This window comes from Leopardus geoffroyi, chromosome A3, assembly GCF_018350155.1.
Source record: "Leopardus geoffroyi isolate Oge1 chromosome A3, O.geoffroyi_Oge1_pat1.0, whole genome shotgun sequence".
NCBI classification, from domain to species: Eukaryota; Metazoa; Chordata; class Mammalia; order Carnivora; family Felidae; genus Leopardus; species Leopardus geoffroyi.
The window spans coordinates 110,598,131-110,615,773 of record NC_059336.1 but is presented as its reverse complement, the minus strand read 5'-3'; the positions used below and the strand labels follow the sequence as shown (position 1 = coordinate 110,615,773).

The window sequence follows — 17,643 nt, the reverse complement described above, 5'->3', positions numbered from 1 at the left end:
TACAGGGGCTTCCTCCCTCCCCACTCCAGTCCCTGGAAGGCTTATGCAATCTACAGTATTCAGGGAGCTCCCCTGCCCTGCTCAGTGTCCAAGCCCATGTTATCTGTAGAAGTTGGGCACTCCATTGTTTTCTGAAATGTGGGATCTTGGCAGCAGTCCCAGGACTAAGGATTCACTGTGAGGGGCACCACACCAGGTAATGCTCCCAGATGATTTTCCTCCGAGGCAGCTATTAGGGAACAGAGACATTTCCCCCACCGAGACCTACCTGCCCACTCCCACCTTCCCAGTCTTGGAAGATCATTTCCTCTCCATCACTCTTTGGGCTGACCAAGCTCTCAGTGCTCTCAAACAAGGGGGATTTGGAGAAACGAATTCCCAATGCATGAGGGAGAGCTGTCTTTGGTCAACTCTGCCCTCTCTCTTGCAACCTTGAATTCCAGAGGTGGGAGAAGACAAAGGCCTGACTACCTTCTTAGAATAGTAAGGGGGGGGGGGGGGGGGCGGGAGGAATACAATCAGAATAAACCTAAGTTAATGTCTCAATAAATCAACCCACTATATAGTCCATGATAAAGCTTACCACACTATATTAGAGTTTCACCAAGTTTATTTTTAGAGGTGATTTCTCAAGGTTCTCATTTTCCTGATATGTTTTGGAGCCATGGGTCTGACCTTACTTAGAGGCACCTCAGTGGTAGACATAGTCAGTACAAACCTATTCAAGCAGTTGCTAACAAATGACCAAAATGTGGGGGCATTTTTCTCGATTGTTGTAGGCTACAAATAATTATTGAAGGGTTCGGGTATATTCATAAGACTCTTCTCCTAAGGCAGTCACTGTACTTTATGAATTTTAATTGTTAACTTCGTCTATGTGTAGATTCCACATTCAAAAAGAGCCTAGTCTTCAACTCATGAGCATTTCAGGCCACACTGTAACAAACACATCATATGTTTCCCCTTAAATTATGTCCACCAGCATCTCTGGAACAATCCCTGCCAGGCAGTGTCTGTAAAGGAGGGAAAAAATCTTTTAAGTTATAAAGTCTCCTCCATAGCTTTTCTACATGTAAGGAAGCCCCAGAAGAGCCTCAGAAGCAATGGCTTCCATTAAAAGTGGGTTCAGGCGAGATGGCATCACACAGGTGAGAGCCATGATCAGCTCCATGCAACATGTTACCAGCCATCCATCCTGCAGAGTCCCTGACTTCAGTGAGCACCCAATCTTGTAGAAGATAAAATTAAATTATGCAAAGGTGAGACCTCCTGGACCTAATTCCCACTGCCACACACACACTAAACGAGTTTATATGGCTCCTATGTGCCCTACACTTCCTCTGCTCTGTACTTATCCCACATTCTTAGAAGAGCTTTTTTATAGAGTCTGTCTTGCCATCTAGATCAAAAGCAACATGAAGACTCATTGAGTGCTCATTGAGTATTTGTTGAATGGATGGACAAATCAACAACAAAAACAACATCCAAAACCCACTATAAAATAAAGCAAAATGTGGCAAATGATTACATAAGAATAACAAGGGATGTATGAATAAGATTCATACTGGGGCGCCTGGGTGGCTCAGTCGGTTAAGCGTCCGACTTCGGCTCAGGTCATGATCTCGCGGTCCGTGAGTTCAGGCCCTGCGTCGGGCTCCATGCTGACAGCTCGGAGCCTGGAGCCTGTTTCAGAGTCTGGGTCTCCCTCTCTCTCTCTGACCCTTCCCCGTTCATGCTCTGTCTCTGTCTCAAAAATAAATAAACGTTAAAAAAAATTTAAAAAAAGATTCATACTGCTTTGATGAAGAAGCATTCGAGGTAGGACATGAACTGAAAGTAGGGCAGAGGTATGTGGGAGGGTTTTCTAGGTAGACTAAGCCCAGACATCCTGGGGAAAAAGTGGAAGATGATGTCAGGAAACAGTGAGTGATGCGGTCGGTTTAAGTGTGGGGGAGTCATGGGAGATGCAGCTGGGAAATGGGTTAGGACTAGACAAGGCCAGGTGGAGAAGCTTTGTTCTTTGCCATTCATTAGATGATGGGGACCCTCAGAGTTTCCTGAGCTGTCTACACAATGAAGACAACAATCAGTAGGATAAGTAACAGTGAGATATTCTCCAGGGCAGTAAAGCTACATTCTGAAATATTTCCATTACATTGAGTCTGTTAAAATAGTCTTAACTTGCAGTGAAATGTACAACCTTTAATCCACGTGGTTCTTTCCAATAAGTTAACCTTAATACCTTGTAAGGCATGGAAAGATTTTTGCAATCAACCTTGAAAGGTTGATGATTCCCAGAGGTACTGCCTTGGGCATGAAGAGGTAATTGTTCTGGGACTTGGTTATTTAGTGCGTTGGACACTGATGAAGAGACAGCTCTGGGTGGTTGTCAGATTTGGGCAGAACACACACACAGCTTCCCGAGTAGGCTCACGTGTTGTTAGCTGTAGCAACTTGTGAGTAACCTTCAGTGTTTGCTTGCTTCTTAGACACCTGGTACCAACACCAGTGTGTTCTCCACACAGAATGGTGTGTGTGCCCTTTCTCAGACCACGAAACAGGAAGAGGATTCACTTTCTAGCCCTCCTTCTGAGGTGGGAGTGAGAAGGGAGGTGCACTCTCTGTGTTGCAGATTTTTAGTTGAGCAAACTCTACCATGGCACTTGTCAGAAATAACAGGAAAACAATGGGATAAATGCACAGATGAGTGTGCGCGCGCGCACACACACACACACACACACACACACAAATTTTCAAGAAATATTCACCCACTGGTGGTTGTCAGTGACCTCTGAGTTCAGGAAAACCCTTAGGATTAGATTAGGGAAGAGTAATTTAATTCTTTCTCTCAGTTATGGAAGAAGTAAACAGGTGGAAGCGGCAAAACTTTGGCTTTAGAGCCAGAGACCTGAGTGCGGGTCCTACCTCTGCCACTCACTTAGTACTTGGGCTTGGGCAAGTCAACTCACTTCTCTGAAATGTAGAAATAATATACCTCTCAAGGTATATTTTGTAGGGTTCAAGTGAAAGAAAAAATGTGTATTAGAGTCCTTTGAAAACTAAAAATAGGTTATTTTTAGAGACACAAACTTTTGCAGCTGCCCAAAAGCTGTGTTGCCACAGGTAGATTAACCTCTGTTCTCCAGTCACTCCTTCTTCGCTGTCCTTCCATAGCATATAGAAGCCTGGTTAGAAGGACCAACCTTTATAGAGTTTTTAAGAAGTGCTTAAAGCTTGAGCTTGGAGTTACCTGTTGAGGCACATGCTCTCTACTGGGTTTGCCTTTGTAAACAATTTCCATCACATGTCTTATGTTTCCCTCCAGTGTCGCTTGATATAGTCTTCTTAAGGAATCTTTTATGACCAAAGGAAAATATTTTTAACCCCAAGCCTTCACATCTTGGCAAAAGCTTGTCTCAGGGAAAATGTGGCATAGTGTTACACGTGTTAGAGTTCAAATCCAGCCCCACCACTAACTAATGCTGTCATTCCATCATCTAGAGTGATGTCGTCCCAGTGTTAGCTTGGCCACCATGGGTCCTCAGATGCCAGATTAAACCTGTATAAATACCAATTCTATAATCTTTTAAAAAGTCTGGAGCGTTCCCCATGATTTCTGGAGAATCTGCAATGAACTTCCTGATTTCTCTACCTAGTCACTCCTGTGTTGCAATGGCCTTCCTGTTCCACCCTGCCCTGTGATTCAGCTACCTTACTAACTTGTACAAGAAACTTCCCTGCATCTGATGTTTTATCATATTTTGGAGCTTTTACTATGGACTTTCCAGGATCAACAGAAGGGATCATCTTGTAGAGCATAAAATTTTCTGCTAACACCTCATTTCACCCTCGCTCTCTCTCCCTTACCATCTCATGCCCCTACCTCCTTCTCAAGCCCCTTTTACACATAGATGCTTCTCCTTGCCTCTCTGAAGAGTTCAGCCCACACACAGGTCCTTGGAAGCTCAGCCTCTATCCCGAGTAGGCTTACCAATAAATTTCTTCTGAAAAAAAAAAAAAGCTATTGTACAGTCCTGGAAAGAGGGCTAGCAAAAACAATTTCTGACATCTTGGTTATGGCAGGATTATTAATTCATCTAGTCCCCATGTGATTTGACCCCTGCTGACCTCCCAGTCTGTATCAGAGATCTCTCTCTCCCTCCTCCACTGTTCTCTACACACACTGGCCTCCTTTATATTCTTCAAACCATCAAGCCCATTCCCACATCAGGGTTTTTGCACTGGCTCTTCTTTCTGTCTGAAGGGTCCTTCTTCTAGGCTTTTGTTGCCTAGCACCTTCTCATCACCAAGTAACAGTGGTAGGAGATTAAGTAGACAGGAGTACGGGGACCAAGTCCTTTGGGCCTTGTAGACCATCTCAAGGAGCTTGGACGTTATCCTAAGGGCAATAAGAAGCCAATGAGGGTTTTAATCAGGAAACTGATGAAATGTGATTACATTTTTTTAAAGAATCACCCAGACTGTCTAATGGGGAAAGCTTGGGGCAAAGGGTGGGCAACATGGAAGGAAGAAGACAAGATAGGTGGCTATTATGTTAATAGTCCAGACAGGAAATGTTGGTGACTTGGACCAAGATGGAGGTAGAGAGAAATAGCAGATTTGGAAATAAAACTAGTAAGATTTGCTAATGGACCAGTTCATTCATTCATCCATTCATTCATTCAGCAGACATTTTTGATCAGCAGTAAACAAAGCAGACAACAATCCCTACCTTTGTGGAATATATATTCCGGGAGGTAGATGAAGATCTGACTGAAACTGGGGCCTTGACAAGTAGTAACATTTACACAGATATAAGAAAGAGGGTTCCAGGTGTGGGAAATGATACAAGCCAAGTTTGCAAGATGACATGCATTTGAAAAGTGCCAGGAGCAATATTGGCGAGCCCAGAAGTCCTGTGGAGGGGATTGGGAAAGGCCTTAAGGATTCTGAAATTTTTCCACGGGCAGCAAAATAGTATTGATGGTTTTTGCCCAAAGATTCAAGGTGGTCAAGGACCGTTTAAGAAAAATGGGCAAGAATGCTTTGCAAAAGAAGTCACTACCAAGGAAGGATTCACATGATCTGGTCACTGGGCATGAGGATCAAGGAGACAGTTCATCTTCAAATTTTATTTAAAGGTCATTTTTATTTCATTAATGTTTTTGCATAATTATCTTAAAAATTGGACTTTGCTTGAGTTCAATAGCACACTCTAACAAATTTCATATGCAGTTTCAAATTCCTAACAAATCAAATTTCACATCAAAACTGTTTATACATAAGTGCTTTTATGTTATAATAATTCCTCCTCATAAGCTGCCAGGCGGCAACCTTACAAAGGGCTTCTCTTAACTGATTAGGAAACCTATCTGTTTTCCAGAAGCAATGTAGCTCACCTGGGATCAGTGAAAAGATGAATAGAAAACAAGTATTCCGTTTGATTTGGTCTGCTATGTGATTGGCGTATTGTATGTGACATTACCCAGTCTGATAGCCCATCACCTGATCCGTTGTTGGATCAGGCAGAAGACCTACCTCTAGTATTCCTGTGTTGTATGAAATAGCGACTCAGACAGTACCAGTTTTGCCCAGGGACCTGCTGAGATTCATACAGCAAACACAGGACCTCAGTGAGCAGCAACTAACGTTCATCTCTCAGTTCTAATCATCTGGGTTGAAAGCGGTTCCCTATTGCCTATGACTGGTGCCAAGGACCTCCAGGAAGAAATCTTGGCGGATTCTGCAATGCTCTCATGTGAGCTCTGTCATGAAAGTGATAGTGACCATGAGAAAGCAAGGTAACCTAAAGGCATCCTACTAGGGAGAAGAAGAGTACATGGCCAGGGAACAGGTCTCTGTGCAAAGGTTCTACCCAAGCAGTTCTGGAAAACCCTAGCATCTCTGTGACTTCAGCCCCGGGCTCCCTCACCACCATGGCACCTGTCTACTCTGGAAGGACCGGGAGAGGCTCTCGTCTTGCTTTCTTCAAACGTTGCTGGCAGTAAACCTTTTGATGACTTCTAGGTTATCCCCTGAGGTTGACAGTGGGGAAGCAGCGCACGCTGCCAACCCCCCTCACCAGGCATTTGCCAAAGGTCTTCCTCCTCCCCTCAGACCTGAGGATGATACTTCCTGAGCTGCCTTAATTTTGTCTTGTCCTCTTAAGGAAGTCTTAGTTCTGCACGGTTGAGATAAAACCCAGAGAAGGGTGAAGGGAGATACGAAAATGAACCTGAACAACAAAAGAGAAAGAAAAAGGAAAGGAAAACCTAAGCTGTAAGATCAGAGTGGTTCAAAAGTATTCAGAGGAAACGCAAAGAGAAATCACTTCCTTTGGGCTATAAGTGGATGGATGAAAGATTCTTCGAGGTTACAAGAAAACAGGCTACTTCACAAATAACTGGGGGAATACTTTAAAGAACCAAACTGTGGTTTCTATACTCAAAGAAAAGTGGCCCCCAAAATGCAAATGGCCGCTTCTTCCTGAGGCGGGATTCAGACATTACACTTCCCAGTGATTTGGGCAATTACTTTTAATTAGCTCACTCTCTCCAGCTTAATTTTCTGTACAAATTTAACAAATATTTGACCTTTAGCCACACTTTGCCATTGCACTCTGTTTTTCCAAAGTACATGAGCATATGTGCTTGATTTCATTTTTCCCTGCTATGGGTTGAGTTAATTCACTGATTTTGCTAATCCAATTGGGTGCAGTTAAAACAGAGCTTATTTAGGGCACTTCCAGGCCTTTGTAAAAAATGAAACAAACACCCCTTGAGGGAAAGGGGAACTTGATTAGCAGGAAGCAAAATATTCCCATGTGACATCCCCCCCCCCACTTGTCTTTTTAAAACAACTATTTCATGGAAAATCCTTTGCGTGTGTTGTGTATACCTTAAAGTCTTTCAATAGTGTTGGTCACTGTGTAATACTCAGGCAATAAGCTTCCAGATACACCCCCATTTATTCCACTCCAGAAGATTTGGGTTGGCCTCCAGGAGAGCCAAAGTCACATCCACATTAAATCCCAGTTCGCAGAGCTGGTCACCTCCTGGTTCAAATCCCTAAGAACCAAGAAGGCATGCTTCCGTTTTGTGTCCATGTAAAGGAGCAGATGCATTTGGGGGTGGGGAAGTGGTGTGCGGAAGGGAGGAGAGCCGAACACGTCCACTTACGCCCAGGGATCAATTAACTAATTTAAGGAGACACTACACTGGCGTCTTCAGCCCCCAAATTGCTTACAAAAGAAAAAAAAAAGATATTCTGAGACTCAAAATAGTAAATGCAGACTTGAGTATCGGGATTTAAGAGAATGAAAGATAAAAGGAAAATAGCTTTGGAGAGGAGACAACCTGTGGTAGGGAGAAGAAAACCACAGGCTGTTCTGAGCACAGCACTCGGCTTCTTAACCTAGACCACAAATTGTTTTAGCCTGTGATCAGACTCAGCACCCCCCCCCCCACCCCCCGGGGGAGGAGGGCTTCCGATATCGTCTGGGAGGAGTTTAGGAAAAGAGCAGAAGTTCTAACATCAGTTTTCTCTGCAGTCTCAGAGAAATGCAACTCTGCTCCATTCAAGTACATAAGGGTTAAAAGAGAGAGTGGGGGGTGGGTGGGGGGAGTTTTGGGTACAGCTGGAAGCCATTAACAACTCTGAGACCATCTCAGTAACCCAGGGAGAGGGTGGGTGGCCTGGCAGAGATCCTGGCTCCATGCGTGTCCTCACCGACTCTTAGCCCTGGGCGGGGCTTGATTCTACCTCCCACCCAATGGAGAAATCTCGTCTTCAACTCTTCAGTCCCTGCTTGCATACTTCAGCTCACGCACCGCTTCACAAGGCAGCCCATTCCTTCAAGGACAACCTCGATCACTGGAAGGTTCTTCTTTGCAAAATTTGCCTCTATGGAAAGTTGCTCCTTCAGTTCTAGCTTGTTCCTCTGGTGTCCTAGCACACACCAGCCCTACGTGTGAAGACGGCAATCACTTTTCACCTCCGAATTCTCGCCTCCTTGTGGCCAGACAACCCGTTCTGCCAGCCAGCCCTCCCACCTGATGGTTTACAGACACCTCCTGAGCCTCTGCCTATTTTTTGAACTGTGCTCATGTTTCAGAATCCCTTCTGGAGAACAGGGCCCTGAATGGAATACATTTCCCAGCTGCAAGGGCACCAGTATAGTATCGTCCAGGAGACCTGGTCCTTCAGAGTTTCTGAGGGAAATTTCTCCAAGGAAGATACAGCTACATCCCCTTTTAGTTGCTGCCCCTGGAGAACCTACCTCACCTCGTTCCCAGACAAGCTTTCGGCTCTAGAACACTTGCCTGATGGATGGTGCTAGTCTGGCAATGGCTGTCACAAAGCCAAAGAAGGACAAAGGAGACAGAAAAGACTGAGCTTCCCCTGGCTGCTCTGTGGAGGGGATGGGGGGGGGGGGAGGGTCCTAGTTTTCCATCATGTGTTGAGGCAGATGAGTAAATATCACTATCATTTTGAGCCCGGACCTAGGACCCCTGTCTAGGACCACGACCTAAGATCTCTTCCATTATCTGTCTTCCCTGCCCAGAAACCTTTCACTGTGTCCCACCTCCTGCACAGAACACAAGCCCTCAAGCCTCCTGACCCGGCCCAGCCCCCACCCCGGAATCCCCACCTTCCCACCCAGCTCCAGTACAGAGCCTCTGATGCATCAGGCCACCTGGCCCCAGCCCGTGCTCCCTCATCTACCTCCCTGAAATACCTTCCCTGTGGCCCGAAAGGTCGTCTGAGAGTTCCCTCTTTTCCCGAACTAGCTCCAGAGCATCTGAAAAGCCAGTGTTCCCCAGTCATGGACCCACAGTGACATTGCTGACCACCCCCCGGAGGTGGGTCTTTTCCCAGAGTTCTCCTCTTCAATTGTCTGAATAAGCACGAGAATCCACCTCTGTTTTTGCTCTCAGCAGGTTAAATGCGGTGGATGGTCACTGTTGTTCTTTTGGCCTGAGGAATGTCCTAATTATATCTTTGCTTTCATTATATGGAGAGGACCCAGGGTCGGCCCAGGCCCTGGCTTTTAGAGATTAAGTAAATGAACATGTATGACCTGACAGAGCCACCCAGTGTATAAGCTGATACCCCTAGGTGTAATTTTGGCCTCATTTTGCTTTCCCAGCTGTGCCTCAGATCAACTGTGATGTCAAAGCCGGAAAGATCATCAATCCTGAGTTCGTTGTGAAATGTCCAGCAGGGTGCCAAGACCCCAAATACCACGTTTATGGCACGGACATCTACGCGTCTTACTCAAGTGTGTGCGGTGCTGCGATTCACAGGTGGGTACCTCCACGGGGCTTAACGACCCGCAACCAGGCTGCGGGCAGGGCTCCCCCCCACCCCCCACCCCCTACCCCTCCCACCCCCTGCCATGCAGGGCTGCCTGCTTTAGCAAATGAGACTCTACAAATGTAACTGAGCATCCTGTATTTCGTGTGGCAACCCTATCCCCTGGGATTAGGCAGAGGCCAAGCATGGCCCCGAGTCTCCTTTCACAGCCCTCTGGGGAAAGAACTGACTTCATGGGACGGGGAGAATTCTACTCTCTCATGTTTGTGACAAGGGAGCCACAGTTCTCGGTGACGTGAAGCATGTTTTTTCTACCTGTATGTGCTGAACAAGGCAATAATCGGGATGGGACTAAGCAAGGCACAGAAGTGTAGAGAAGAAGTGTCACAGCCGTGGCGATGGCCTGGAGACAAGTAGAACAGGACACGTGAGAAGGAGGGTGGCAGGTGGCACTGCTTGGTCAGCTGTCCTCCAGGAAGGAGGACAGGAAGCATGACATGTTTTGAACTAAGTCACTGCCTAAATGAGGAGAGGCAAAAGTGACCTTCACAGAATCCTCATCCTTCTTTCTTTTTTTAAGTTTGTTTATTTTGAGTGAGAGCGCGCGCGCAAGCAGGGGAAGAGCAGAGAGAGTGGGAAAGAGACTCCCCAGCAGGCTCCGTGCTGTCAGCGCAGAGCCCCGCGTGGGGCTGGAACTCACCAACTGTGAGATCATGACCTGAGCCGAAACCGAGAGTCAGCCACGTGACCGAGTGAGCCACCCAGACGCCCCGAAACGCTCGTAACCTCTTTTGCTCAGGCTGCGAGCGAGTCCTAACACAGGGGAATGCGTGTCCACGCAGCGCCTTTGACAAAAAGGCCAATGGGTCTGGGTCAAGCGCCTCACCTGTGTCACCTTATTTAATCCTCACAGTTCCCAACGCCGTGGCTGCTACTGCCGTCCACATCTTGAGAGAGAGAGAGAGAGAGGCAGACTAGATTTTCTAAAGCCGCACTGTTAGAAAGTACCCGCGTGGGGACTGGCACCTAAGTCCAGCTCTTAACTACCACTCTGAGACTGCTTTGAGATGTGGCCCCTGAGTCAGTGCTCGGCCACCGAATGCTGGATGAAGTTTCTGAATCAGTCAGGCTTCTGTATCTTTTTCCTTCCTGCACACCGGTCAGGTGATAGTGCCGTCGTATCTCTGCCAGACAGAGGGACAAAGATGTAAAATTCACTCCCTTTGAAGGTGTGTCGTCAGCAGCTTTTCAGAAATTTGGGGAAGCAGCAAAAGCAAAGTCTATGTGTAAAATAAGACAAGAATTACTGAAAGAGTCTGTTGGCTGGCCTCTTTTCCCCGCCACTGCGGGGGGATGATGAGCTGATTTTCCGATGGGAAAAGGACTACAAACACGCTATTACGGAGAACTAGTGAAACATTCAAGAGAAACAATACCAGGGGCGCGTGGGGGGCTCAGTGGGTTGAGTGTCTGACTCTTGATTTCAGCTCAGGTCATGATCTCGCAATTCGTGAGATCAAGCCCCGCGTGGGGCTCCTTCTGCTGACAGCACGGAGCCTGCTTGGGATTCTCTCTCTCCCTCTCTCTCTCTGTCCCTCCCCCACTCATGCTGCTCTCTCTCTCTCTCTCTCTCAAAATGGGTAAATAAACTTAAAAAAAAAAAGGGACAGAAACTACACCAAACACTATTTCTTAACGCCAGACTATGAAAAAAAATATTTTGCTTTCACTCTGAAATAAATCTCCTGCAAAAAGGAAAGAGGCACACAAATCTACACACACATGCATATGCACGAATGCACACGTGCGTGCTCCCACACGTGTGCTTGCACGTATGTGCATGCACACCCACATCCCCACACACGTGCACGCCCAGTCAGCTCCAGCACCATTGGCCCTCTCCAGGCTGTGTCTGTGTGGACACAGGGTCCGCTGCAGAGGTTGAGCCTGTCTTCGGGTTGCCTGTATTTTCCCATCTGTGATCCAGATGGTTGGCACTCTGCTCCCTCTGGCATCTGCTGGATCTCTCTTGCCTTTCCATGCTTCCCATGCAGGACAGAGTCACACGAGTTCATTCAACCTCACAAAAGTGTCATCGTAATCACAGTAATCCCTTGCGCTATGATTCCCTCCTTCCAGCATCATCTCGACCCTGAGGCTGCGGCTAACATCCCCATTTGCTGCAAGAGGAGCTGAGAAATAGGGAAGCTAATTAAGTTGCTAGTTAGTTGCAAATTCAGGATTAGACCTCATGTCCCCTGACTTCCAGTCCAGAGCCCAAGTGACATATGTACATAAGAAAAGGGGCAGGGGTCCCGGCACTGCTTAATATACAAGTGAGGTTGTGAGGTAGATGTAGACTTTGGACCAGAAAGAGTTGAGAATGGCTTTATGATGGATGGAGACCCACTGGGGAGAAAATAAGAAGGGTTTTGACAAGGACCAGGACTCAGCAATCCCAATGTTGGGGGTTGGAGAGTAGGAAAGAACGTGGGGAGAGAATACAGAGGAGGGTAGAGGGGCGAAGGAGAAGAGCTTGAATGTTTCAGAACACAAGATTTGCTACTTGAACAACCGAGTGCCATTGTAGTTTTCTGGACCAGTGTCTGATCTAGTGCGAAACTACTCAGAAACTATTCAGAAACTGTCCCTGGGGAGGATGAATGGAGACCTTAAGGGAGAACAGATAGGAGTTTTTTGATACTCTCAGTTTTGTTTTTCACAAACAGAATGAGTCTGTCTTCATAAGGCAGGATTTAAGACCTAGAACATGAGTAGAAAGTACACACGGGTCCTCCCATATTATCCCTTCAGAGTCAGTCCCCACGGTCAGAACTGGAAAGCTGGAGAGAGCATGCTTTGGTTTAGAAATTCAGATTTAGCGTTAGAATTTAATATTAATACAATATATCATAATCAGATGTCTTATTATGAATGGTTCCCTTGATTCTGTCAACCCAAAGGGATAATGAACACACTGGAGGCATCATATTTCGGCTCAATCTTGTCCCGAACTAACCTCTATACATAGAGTAGGACCAAGTGCCAGGGAGGGGGAAGATTTCTGCCCAATGGGGTGATGAGGAGGCCATCCCCATGCAGAGTACTCTTCATGCTGATTTTTTTAAATGTTTATTTTTGAGAGAGAGAGAGAGAGAGAGAGAGACAAGAGCATGAGTGGGGAGGGGGCAAAGAGAGAAGGAGACACAGAATGTGAGGCAGGCTCCAGGCTCTGAGCACAGAGCTGGACATGAAGATTGAACTTGTGAACCATGAGATCATGACCCGAACTGACGTCAGACGCTTAACTGACTGAGCCACCCAGGCGCCCCTCTTCAGGCTGATTTCTGACCAGAGGCCCACCCTGAGAATGGCAGCTGTTCAAAACGGCCCTTTTCTCTGAACCACGCAGCTGACCCTCAGCGTAGCCCAATCCCTGGATACCAGGGATAGGGAGGAGGAGAAGGCCATGCCCAGTACCATGCAGGGCATCTAAGGAATGCAAAGAAGTAAAACTGTTTTGCTCTTTTGGAGAATATTTATGAGGTGCCTATCTCTGAGTGAGGATAGAAATGAGGGCACATGTACATAAATTCTCCAAAATACCATGGCTCCCATCTGCTTCATAAGCAAAACCACAGCCTCTTTCAGGCTGTCTCTCTTCTCTAGTGTGTCCTACAGTGGGCAAGTCTCTAGTGCATTCCATCTCCATGGACTACTAGCACCTGTAGTTCACAGACCATTGACCTCTCCAGAGTCCACTCTTCTCTAGAATATCTGGGAAGATCCACATCCTCCAGTTAAGTCCACCGCCAGGGTCAGGCATCGGTCTGGTCTGCAACAGGGAAATCTCAGGAGCACACCCTAGCTGGGTATCACATCTTCCCCAAAGTCTAGGTTTTCAGCCTTACCTCACCCTCACAAGGGATATCAGCAGGCCTGTCCAGCTTGAGACCACCCCTGCCCCCACCCTTCCCATCTCCTTGAACAGCCTGAGGGAAGCTCAACACAGACCCCCCTTCGCTTGCTTCCCTTCCTTCTAGGTGGCAACTACTGTTCTCCTTTTTTTTAAATTTTTTGTTTTTTACATTTATTTATTTTTGAGAAACCGAGACAAAGTGTGAGCGAGGGAGGGGCAGAGAGAGAAGGAGACGCAGAATCTGAAGCAGGCCCCAGTCTCTGAGCTGTCAGCACAGAGCCTGATGCAGGGCTCGAACCCACAAACTGTGAGATCATGACCTGAGCCGAAGTCGGACGCTCAATCGACTGAGGCGCCCAGGTGCCCCTGTTCTTCGGACTCTTAAACAGGAGCAAATGCATGCACACACACATTTCCTGAATACACTGGAGTATGAAACCGAGGGCAGAATAATTTCTTGGGAAGAAAATAAAAACATAAGTGTTGTGATTTCGAATTCCCTCATTAATTATAAGTAAAAGGAGCATGGGATAATTTTTTTTAATAACTAGAATTTTCAGCTGCACCAGAGCTGTGCTTGTAAATGTTTAACAACCAGCTCCTCAAACGCAGGGGTAATTCTGATTTTACCAGCTTCTGTGGCATAAATACTCCCACTGTGGCTGAGTCAAGCCACGGTGGGAAGCGAACCAACTCCCACGATCCTGAAAAGTTAACAACTGGCTTTCCTAAGCCAGCGTGAGTGGCACACCACTGACAGGCCTTCCAGCACAGAAGCCTAAAACGCTGCCTTTTCCATGCGAACATTTGTAATCTGGTTGGGAGACAAAAGCAACTCAGGAAATTTTTAGAAGATGGCCCAAGACCAAATACGATCAGAGTCTCGGTTGTGAGACAAGATTCTAAGGCATCGTTAGGAAGGGATGCCGCAAAGTCTTTCCAGAATCTCTGGAGAGAAGAAAGGGTTGGGCACTGAGCAACACAGGCCTTGTCAGGCGGAAGTGGGAGCTGGTTTTCCAGAGCAAAAGAGCAGGAGGAGCAGACACGGGAGTGGGAACCAGGTGCTCTGTCCGGGGAGCCGAGACCAGCCTAGCCACAGCAGGAATTGGTGCGGTAACAGATCCTGAGCCCCTGAGAGAAAGGAGGGCAGGGTCGCAAAGATTTGGAAAGGTGAGGAGTTTGGTGCCTGTGCTTTTGGACTCTCAGAGGCAACTGTGACCAAACGGGACCGACCCGGGATTCCAGGTCAGCGAGACCTGGGTTCAAATCCCTGCCTTGCCAATTTACTAGTTACAGAATCTGGCCTGAGTCAGTCCGCTGGTCCAAGCCCAATTCTGTGAAATGGGAACAACAGCACTGCCTCTACGCCACAAGTCAGGGGTTTGCTGGGTGGACCCGGTGAGATACCATACATGGGAATGATTTTAAATCAATTAAGCGCTCCACATGTCAAGTACTATTATCACTATCTTTCCTTCTGGGTCATTGAGCAGGTGAGTCTTGAAACTTGTTGGCTCATGAAGGTGGGAGGGCGGGAAATGGCAACTCTCACTCCTGGAGGGAAGGGAGGGTGTTGATGAGAACAAATCTAAGTGCTTTTTTTTTTTTTTAATTTTTTTTTTTTTTCAACGTTTATTTATTTTTGGGACAGAGAGAGACAGAGCATGAACGGGGGAGGGGCAGAGAGAGAGGGAGACACAGAATCAGAAACAGGCTCCAGGCTCTGAGCCATCAGCCCAGAGCCCGACGCGGGGCTCGAACTCACAGACCGCGAGATCGTGACCTGGCTGAAGTCGGACGCTTAACCGACTGCGCCACCCAGGCGCCCTCTAAGTGCTTTTTTAGTTCCCTCTGTGCCATAAATCACAGATACCCACAGGAGCCATTTTTGGCTCTGGGGCAAGGAAATGACAATGTGAAGTGATTCTGAGGAAGCAGAATGGGACCCCTGCTTCACATACAAGCCAAGAGGTATATATGTCAGTCACTGTTACATCAGGATCTAAAACCTTCAAAATCCTAGAAATTAAAGAAACAATTTCTAGTCCTTCAGGACTCTTTTTAATGAGTTCAGTATAGCCACGCACCTTCCTTTCCTTGCTCAAAATAAAAGGAATAATTTGCTTGGTAAAAGTTCATGGCCACCCTCCGAAACAACTGGAGTCATTCTGTGATGTCACAAAACCAAACTGGAAATTGTCAGAAGTTTTACTCAACGGATCTAGTTAGAATGAGCAAACCAAGGAAGAGAAATTTGAGGCATGGTGGCAAACAGAAATTGCTGCCCAATGGAACAAGCAGGTTCTGTAATAAGAAAGAGAAGCATATCTGACCTGGGAGGTCAGATGCTGGGCCATGGGATGAAGGCACCCTTCTTGGGGGATGGACTGAAGTCAGGATAAACCTTTTCTTAATCTCGCTCTTTCTTTCATATCTTCAAATAAAGATGGAGGCTACTTTGATATCAGTCTGTTGACTGTGTCAAAGAATATTTTTCTGTTCTTCAATTTTTTTTTTTTTTCTCTTCATAGTGGTGTGCTTGATAATTCAGGAGGGAAAATACTTGTTCGGAAAGTTGCTGGGCAATCTGGCTATAAGGGGAGTTATTCCAATGGTGTCCAGTCATTGTCCCTGCCACGCTGGAGAGAGTCCTTCATCGTCTCAGGTACGCCCACACACTGGAGAAACACAGCCCTACCCAGGCACTTGGCTTAAGTGACCTCATGGGATGAAATGTATTCTTTTCAATGTCCTATTGGTTTTAGTTTATGGCCCAACTCATTTCATGAAAGTCTGAAGCATTAGCTCTTCTGATAATTAGGATCATGAAACAATAAATTATAATTACAGTGATAAATCACTACAAAGTCTGGAAATATTAAAAGGCTCCAATTGCTCATTTTAAACACACTGCAGCTATCCGTAAATCCAATCAAACTTTTAATGAAATGAATTACATTTAATAACTTCGGTTTTGAACTACTCCTTTAGTTAGGCCAAATATGTCTCATATCTAGAACCTCATTCCTTGATATTTCTGGTAAATGGAAAGGGATATAGGCTCTTATAGAACTGAGCTGCAATTTTGAGATTTCTTTTTATTTAATTGATTGTTTCACTCGTTGGTCCTTGCTATCTAGCTCCTTAGGATTTTTGTAGATAACATTTTCACTCTTTTCCTCCCTCTTCCAATGAGGTAATGTCAGTGAGCTAATGACAAGTGTGATTTCACGGGAAAAAAGGTGACCTAGTGTCTGTATTATCATGACCCTCCCTTTCCTATTATTGTGAATTCCACAACCTTTTGTTTTGAAACTTTTTTAATTGAAAGAATAGTACAATGAATATCCACATTCCCTTCACCTAGCAACATTTGCTTTATTAACCTACTTATCACTTATCTACATTTTGCTCTAAACCATGTGAAAATAAGCTGCAGGCATCATGACACTTTATCTCTCAATAGTTCTGCACACATCTGGTAAAAACAAGATTTCCTAATAACCACAATACCAATACCACACCTAAAACATTAACATTGGTGCAATTATGTTATCTAACAAATAGTTCTTCCTCAATAGTATCCAGTTATCTTAGTCTTCATAGGAATTTCTTCCTCCTCCTACTTTTCTCTCCTTCCCTCCTCTCTCCCTCCCTGTCTGTCTCGTCCCTCCCTCCCTTCCTTCCTTCCTTCCTTCCAGATCCACAGTCTAATAAATAATAAAAATCATCCATTGCCTTTAGTTGTCATGTCTATTAACTCTCCAATAATCTAAAACTATCTACCACCACACTACCTTTTTTTTTGTCATGAATGACAATGACATTTTTGAAGTCCCAGCCAGTTGTCCAGTACTGTGTCTCCCAGTCTGGACCACAAACATGTCCAGCCATGTCCTCATGATTGGATTCAGGTTACATATTTTGCCAAGGTTACTACATAGGTAGTATCATAGCATATGCATTGTGCTTTATCACAGTGGTCATATCAGAAGACACAATAATGTCAGTTTATCCAGTTGTCGGTGATGCTAAACTGGACTGCTTGGATACTTTACAGTATCTCTCCATGGTAGAGATACTTTGTAACAAATAAGCAATCTGTAGGGAGATACTTCAAATCAGCATGAATAGCTCATTCCCCAACAAATTCATCCAATGGTTTAACATCCATTGATGATCCTTGCACTAGCAAGAATTACACTAGAATTTGCAAAATTATAATTGTTCTAATTCTGTCATTCCTTCCACATTTGTTAGCAAGTTTTCTTACATAAAGAAGAGGGCTTTTTTCCCTCTCTGCACACCTGTTTTTTCAAGTACCACTAGGGAGTCATGGATTGTTTTTGAAAATATGTTATAATCCATTATCACCATTATTCTTTTCTTAATTTTTTTTTTAATTTTTT

General features: G+C 45.6%; 1 protein-coding gene across 3 annotated transcripts in view; it reads left to right on the top strand.

The window, feature by feature from the left end:
• Positions 1 to 17,643, top strand: part of VIT (vitrin) — a 106,275-nt gene that overhangs the window by 34,803 nt on the left and 53,829 nt on the right. For all 3 annotated transcript variants that reach the window (XM_045447158.1, XM_045447157.1, XM_045447156.1), the window contains exons 4-5: positions 9,149 to 9,305; positions 15,766 to 15,899. In XM_045447158.1, coding sequence (XP_045303114.1) covers positions 9,149 to 9,305; positions 15,766 to 15,899 — 291 coding nt within the window. The remainder of the gene's footprint in view (positions 1 to 9,148; positions 9,306 to 15,765; positions 15,900 to 17,643) is intronic.